This window comes from Nymphalis io, chromosome 17 (genome assembly GCF_905147045.1).
Source record: "Nymphalis io chromosome 17, ilAglIoxx1.1, whole genome shotgun sequence".
Lineage (NCBI taxonomy): Eukaryota > Metazoa > Arthropoda > Insecta > Lepidoptera > Nymphalidae > Nymphalis > Nymphalis io.
Genome location: NC_065904.1, coordinates 10,532,959 through 10,541,148, shown reverse-complemented (window position 1 = coordinate 10,541,148; position 8,190 = coordinate 10,532,959). Strand labels below are relative to the sequence as shown.

The following is an 8,190-nucleotide window of genomic DNA, read 5'->3' as shown; positions in this document are numbered from 1 at the left end:
ATTCGCATCTCGAAATTGTGAATGATAAGGATTGTTTTTTATAAAGGCTGATTGTCCCTTTTGATCGACACGCCCCTCACCCTGAGGAGACGCGCAGTTTTTATGAGTTTGAAGTTGAAATATAAAACAAAATAGGAAATCATGTTCTAGAACTTTAAAAATGCACATTTAAACGCAAAAGGATGTGCCGTTGCACGTAGCTACAAACTCATGTAAAAAAAAACTTTGCGTCTCCGCAGGGTGTCGTTTGAAAGGGGCAAGCAACCCCTATAAAAACGACCCTTAACAACCCCAAATTCGTGATGCGAATTTCTAATGCGTTCCCTTTTTTCTTTATTGTGAATAAACTATCCATAAAAGGTAGCTTTTCAAAGGATATGAAATACCTACTTTAACTGAATGTAATAAAATTGCTGAATAATGTATCTAAGTCATAATACTATTATTTTCAGGTCCTTCCCAGCACTCTTCCAGTTGTTTGCGGTTATGAGATTTTATTTGTTGAGAAATTGAAATTCTATTCTTAAGTACATCTTTTTAATAAATTTTTGCTTATTTTAAGTTCGTTTCGATATGACTGTTAACATTTTAACTGTCAAGCTTAATTACATTTATAAGCGAAACTCACTTTTCAGCCACCACGACTAATATCATCAAAGCGCCGCTTAACATTTTACGATTGTTACTAAATTACTTTTTAGCAGATTTGAAAAATATAAAAATTAGGCCTTAGGTATTCTTTTCTTCGAGACTTTGTACCACTTAATTGACACCTTGTTACTACTACTTAAGATTTTTTTAAATAAGCTAAAAATATTGACGAAGCCAAAATTATAGACACCTACACTTATACCCTATTCCAATGAGTAAAGATATACAAACCTTAAATTCACATATTCCATGCGATTTCCTAATAGTTCTGCTATATTAATGAACTTTAAACAGTCCTTGATTAAATTGCCTTTATTTATACTGCCACTTAACTTGTTATATCCAATTTAACTTCCAAAGTTCCGATTACAACTTCGCGAGTATTAAAAACCATTTTCTCGAGAATCCATAGCGAATAATATCGCGTCAATTTGATGTCAGTTGTTTATTTGTCTCTATTCCTCTTGTGATTGGCTTACCTAGGATATAGGTATTTATTTTGGCGGTTAATTTGTTTTCGAATTACAATTTTTATTTGTTTTTGGTTTTAAAAAATATACCTACTCACTGCGTTGTTCAGCCAGCAAGGAATCAAAAAAACATTCAGTTATTAATATAATCATTAAGTCTGTTGTTATTCATTCTGGATTTGACCGAGTTTCTAAAAGTATTTACAATGTATACATGTACACACATTTTGGTATAAGCAGGTGGATAATAAAAACAGGTGTAATAATCTACACGAGTGTACATGTTTAGATTCTATGTTTGTTGTCGTTTTAGCACGAATGAATCTTCATAAATCTCCACTTTTTAGCAAGGATCAGCAATTAGTGTACTTAGTTAAGAATTATTTTTAAATTAGTATAAAAGTGTAAATAAATTTGTAAAAAAACGTACGGTTTATATAAGTGTTCAGATTGTGATAAGGTTGCCAGATGCGAAGCATATTTTTTATTATACTCGTGTTATTTGTATACTAAATTAATTCAATGTTTTTTTTCAATCTATTAAAAGTCAGTGCATCAAGTCACCTGGCAACTTTTTTCCAGGTGTGATTAAGGAAAGGTTTTAGCCCTCTTGTTTCGTCGAATATTACGATTGTTGGATTCTAAAGTCTGCTTTATTTAGTATTCTTGGGAGATTCAATCAAGGTGTATATAGGTTATTAAAAATAAAGATAAAAAAGGGCAATATGGAAACTTTGATAAAAATAAGGCAAGATGTTTATTATCTCCCACTGCAAGCTGATATTTTTACATTAAAGTGTACATAGGCACATTTTCAGGGATAACAAAATAAAAAATATACTGGTTGATGAAATTCTAATTAAACACTGAATTCTCCACAAGACAGCAGGACCTCATAAACAAAGGAATTGATAGAAAATAAAAATCAAATTATCACAATAGTGTCAGGATATAGTTTAAGACTCGTCGGACCGCAGAACGATCGGTAAGAGCGACATCTACTGTTACTAATCGATAACAAGACGAACAAGAGTCCGGTAGGGGTTCAGGTGCACCGGGGCCTCCAACTCTCTTCATTGAAAAGTCATCATACGCCAGCATCCAATTTATCTTTTGACAAATAAATCTGTACAAAATATATTAAATATATACTCTGTAATGCTAAAAACTGTAACGCTACCTCATCAATAGTTCAATCACGATTATTAAATGATTTAAAAACACAACTCGTTCACGTGCAAGAACAAACATTAACCTATCGGCGAGCGCTGCCCGCGCGGCGGGAGACCTATATACAAGTCAACATTTTAAAAATCATACTCCTCAGTCTCTCACGAGAATACCGTCGCTGCATCTACACTGTCTTATAATTCCGTTGCATTAATTTCATACAATCTGTGGTCTTACGATCTAATGTCGCATATCGCGTCCTTTGCTTATAGTCCGTGCGTGGCATCATAATATACATAGTTTATTTATATAATGTGTGTTAGGGGCGAGGCGTGTGTTAGTTCCGTTCGGACTCGTCGCAGTCGCGCGAGATGTGGCCGGGTTTCCCGCACACGTAGCACGTTTTAGTGCCATCGGGACAGTTGCGTGAGATGTGGCCGGCCTTGTTGCAGTTGTAGCACGTTTGGTTGGAGTTGTCACGCCCGCCCTCCGGGCAATTTCGTGCGATGTGCCCAGTCTTGTTGCAGGTGTAGCACGAAGGCTCGTCGGGACTCTGCGCGCACTCGCGCGCTATGTGCCCCGTACCGTTACATCTATAACACACGTTACAAAGATTTCCTTTAAAATATGTTACTAGTAAATGATAACAATGTGGAAACAATGTACAAGTTTTCAAGTTCTTAACATTTTCTATTTTGGCGATAGTTTAGAATTGCTTACAATTAAAAAAAAATCGAAATATTAGGTATTAGAGGGGGCAGTGTAACTACTAATTCGTGATTCATATGTATAATGTAGGTGACACACACACGTAAGGCCTCTGTCGTTTAAAGGCCACGTGATTGATTACACGGTCGAGGTCAAGGTTGCGTGTTAGATTCGTACAATACGTAGGTGGTTTTTTAATCAAGTGTTTGCATAGTAGGCCTTTATTTATTTCTGTTTATTCAATTGGTATTAACGTAAATGAAAGTAATAACTAAGACGAAATATGCAAATGGTTCTGCAATTTTAGAACATTTAAAAAAAAACATATTTAAACATATATGGCATGTATTTTTTTCACTTTAGCTGATAATTTTATACAAACGTTCCTTTATATGTATGTTATCGCTTCCGGTCGAAATCAATCTAATCAAGATAAAAATTTGTATCCTGATAAATTAGTAAAACGTGGACATGTTTTCGGATGTTGGACATTTTTATATATTTTTTTTGATACATTATTTATATATATATTTTTTAAATAAAACATGTAGTATATTTGTATAACAATAAATATGGTTTTTTAATTTAAATTTAAAATAACGATAAGATAAAATTTTGATTACCAATATCTTATGACATAAAAGGAATGCTTTGTGACAAAATGAAAAAGAATTGATAACATGTATTGTGTAGTTTAGTAATGGTGCGACAGTTTACTTTTGTTAATATGATGTACATTAAAGAAGAATAAAACATTTATATCTAGTATCAAATAAAATCACGGCTTCTAGATATACTATTAATTTCGGCCGTCAGCATCTTTAAACAACAAATCAAGATGTCGTCGATAAAACAATGATCACCTGTAGCAACGGTCGGCTTCTTCCTTGCAGTCACGCGCAAAGTGCCCCGTGCGGTTGCACTTGAAGCACTTCTCGCGCTGGCGGTTGAACCCTGAGTCGCGGGCGCCGACACCGCCCTGCGTGCATTCGCGGGCGAAGTGGCCCGTCCTGTTGCACTTATAGCACACGCTTGAACTCATTGCTGCAATAAACAATATTTACTCAATAAAATGTACTCATAATACATGTCCATTACACAACTCAAATCAATTTAAATGGTTTTAGAAATATTCCAATCATACAATGTATACTCGGAACCAATACAGTGGCTTCCATTAACTAATATTTTAAATAATCATAATCTCATGGACAAACTATAAAGTATAAAATAGAAAAAGTTTATTTATAAAAAATAATTTAAATTAGTAAAACGAATAAACGTCATTCACAACGTTCTAAGGTCACGGTTGGTAACTGGAAGCTACTCATTCGGTCATTGTCCTCTAGAGGCATCCCTTTCTTTCTTACAACCACGCCCATAAGAGCAACAAGGCTAAACATTGCTATTTGCACTCTCATTCAGTGACGTAGTCGACCCCGGCTGATAAACTGCGCACACGACAAGATCACGGCAAATTATACGGCATTCTGATTGCGACCAATCAAAACGTGTCAAGTTGTTTAATGTAAATAAAATTCAAATGCATTTTACTTATTTATATTGAGACGATCGCTGCATGGCTATTTATCTTTCTTTCTTTTTTGTAAACGAACCATTCGCCGGTTCTTCTAAGGGCTGGGTGTTTCTTTTTCGAAATGTTAGTTTCTAGTTTGACTATCAATAAGCAAGTGTATCATTGATTATCATTGATGAATAAAGTATTTTGATTTTATAATTTAAAATTAGAAAAAATATAGATAATTAATTTAATTGTTAAATTGAATATTTAACAACTAAATACAGAAACTTCAATGAAATACTTTAATTATGATTTATAGAAAAAAAATAAAAAAGTATAATTGTAAATGAAAATCCTTTGACTTTACAGATACAAAACTATAATTAAGTATAGAAAATGTGATAATACAGTAAATTATGTGGTTCATTGATATAGATGAATACGTGAGCTACTAACTATGATTTAACGTCACAATTAAACTTAATAATTTAAAGCTATAGAGCATCTATTTTGATAAAATTAATTTTAAACTGCATGTGATATGGTCTTGATTCCTATTCATTGCAATACATAGTAACATGCAACTTTGTATTTGAATTTATATCTATGATTCATGGTGATGACTAGGAAAGCTAAAAAGAATGATGCTGCTATTTCATATGATTGTCGAGTTCAATACAAAGATTTTTTTGGTTATATTTTCACAATATGTACTGTATTTGAAATATTCCATATCAATTGAATTGTTTAACGATTTTTAATATAATCAGATAATAAGAGTCAATAACAATACAAGTTGGGTTCTAAGAAACAGTACCAATTACTAGATTTTTATCTACAAAATGATAAAAATTATCTTGGAATCGATGTCTTTTTCTTTAAAACATATATATGCTTTTAAAAAAGTCATAACTGTAGTAATTTTCAAGGCCACTGTTATGTGATAATATTCCACAAATGAAATCAATAATATAAAATTATAATAATCTTACATAAGTTGTTTTCCAATGATAAAAAATTATTAACACAAAGTAATACACTAATACAAAATATAATAAATGTCAAAGAAAACAATGTAAAATGTAAAATCAAAATGGTTTTAAATTATGTTGTATCTAGTTGGTTGTTACAATTTCTTTATCAGCTTTCTAAAATGCATTGCTGTATTTATTATCTGTGTCAGTGGGACATTTTGAAAGTTTAGGTTTGAATACAAAGAAAGCACGCTTTGATTAAAAAAATAAAAACTAATTAAAGTAGTTTAAAATTGATCCATTTTATTATTAAATGAATAAAAAATTCATTATAATATTATGTTTTAATTGTTAACTAGTATATACATTTATTATTTTCTGTAGCAAAACTATTAAAACCATATTACACCTCATCTTATTGCCTCCACTGATATAAATCAAGAGACGCATTTATTTTAAGCTCAAAGAACAAGAAATTTTTTTTTTTTTTTTTCGAGAATTTTTCAAGAATTACTTTACAACAAGGAAACAATGCAAGCATTCTTGCCACTTTTTAATGTATTTATGATTTACGCCAAAGCTTTTTTTTTTAACTTTGTTTCTTATATATCAAGTCCTTAATATAAATTATTCTTATGTAACAAGTATATTACAATAAAACCAGTCATACTTAAACAAAAATTAATTAATTACAAATGCCATTTGGCTAATGAGTTGTGTATTCAAAATGTTGTTTGTCATTAATGTCAATTAGCGGGGCTTTGTGCAAGATTGTCTGGGGCGGTATTTCCTACTCATAACATATTCTAACACCAAATAGCAATACTTAGTATTGTTGTGTTCGGGTTTGAAGGGTGGGTAAGGCACTGTAACTACAGGCATAACGGACATTCAATCTTAGTTACCAAAGATAGTGGTGCATTGACAATGTATGAAATGGTTAAAATTTCCTACAATGATGATGGGCGATGATGACCATTTATCAACAGGTGGCCCAATTACCCATCCGACTTTTATTACATGTAAAAAAACTGATTTAATTAATAATGTTGAGACAAAAAATCCTTATTATAATTGGAAAGTTAGATCACATGTTAATTATTTGATCATCATGCATGCATCTGAATTGCTACATAATTATCTCCATGCCATGCAAACATATTTACAAGTGACTTGGAATTAATGATCTTATAAAAGTTTTATATAAAAGGTTGTTATTTGCATTATAAATAAAGGATTTCTTCTTCATAGATAGTAAAAGTTTTAAGAAAATGTTTGGATGTATATTTCCATTCACGGGTTTTATTATGATAGCATCATTTCACCACTATGTATCTTGATCTTATAGCAATAAATTAAATTTTGATTTTTTTATCATTGTTAATAACATTTTTACTTTGTAATGTTTTTCTTATTTTTATAAACCACACAAAATAAAATATTCTTGTTCTATAATTAATTCATAGAGTTGAAAATGAGATAAATTAACAATAGCTTGCTTCAGAGTTTATAGGTTACTTAAGGAGCTGTTATTGTAATGGTATATTGTTAAAATATATTGTTTTGTACCAGATTCTACATAGATTTTATAAAAACGTTGAAGTTATATATAATTTATAATATTTTTTTTTTATAGATGTTATGACAAAGTAAGATGCATTTCAATATATAATATTATAATGAGAAATATTATAAAGTATTAAAAATGCAAAGTTTAACAATATTTTATACACATTTGAATCATATAATATGCTTGATGTAATCAATTAGTACAATCATTATCTTTTGTTTGAATGTTATTTGACAAGGTTATTTGAGGTACACATATTTGAGGTCATCTTATGAAAAACGAGTAAATGTCTGAAAAATAACTCAAACATACAGACAAGTTAACATTATAAGATAATTACTGATACTTTCCCACAGAACGTTTATGAAACTTAGATGCGTCATGTGTAAAAAAAAAAAAGAAAAGTTGATTACATGGCACTGCTTATATTCTCACTACTAACATCATGTAGATAAGAATAAACACATTAAATTAAAATCTGGATGCCTTATCAATGTTAGAACATGGAGAAAATGTAATTTCCGATCGTAAATTACCTCAATTTCTAAACAGCTTTCTGTATCGATGAAGCTAGCTGCTGTAGTGCTGTCAATGCAACCACGTTCATTTAACAACCTAACCCTCCGTTGACTTAAAAACAAATGAAATCGCACAAAAATTTGTTGGAACTATCCATCGGAAATGTATTTTATACTAAAAGTGTGAAAACACATACTGAAAGTAAGTACGCGGTATTAAACTCAAACCACGTGTAGAGGTGTACCGGTAGCGCGGGTTTTACATTAAGATGATTCACTTAACACTTACCTGTTTGTTGTGAAACTTCTTAAGCACTTATTTCACTATTGTAGAGATCGTTAACTGATCGAAAAGTTTTAAAGTATTACAAATTAGACGTAATTTATGACGCTATGTTTGCAAGGAAGCCAGCCACCATCACTACGAATTCGTAAAAGACATTTTAAGCATAGACACAATAATAAAAAAAATCTTCATGCATTGTTATTAATATTGCCATCATAAAAAAATATGAAAAGTAAGAAAATTATACACGAAGCGACAATGTTATGTTATAAAATTCATTTTTTATGTATACTATTTATGTAATAAATACATCATGTACTT

General features: G+C 31.0%; 1 protein-coding gene across 1 annotated transcript; it reads right to left on the bottom strand.

The window, feature by feature from the left end:
* Positions 1-1,849: 1,849 nt before the first annotated feature.
* Positions 1,850-8,071, bottom strand: LOC126775181 (CCHC-type zinc finger nucleic acid binding protein). Its single transcript, XM_050496989.1, has 3 exons — positions 7,873-8,071; positions 3,863-4,043; positions 1,850-2,884 (listed from the first exon to the last, which is right to left on the bottom strand). The coding sequence occupies exons 2-3, from the start codon at positions 4,039-4,041 to the stop codon at positions 2,629-2,631; spliced, it is 435 nt and encodes a 144-aa protein (XP_050352946.1). The 5' UTR covers positions 4,042-4,043; positions 7,873-8,071; the 3' UTR covers positions 1,850-2,628.
* Between the last annotated feature and the right edge of the window lie 119 nt (positions 8,072-8,190).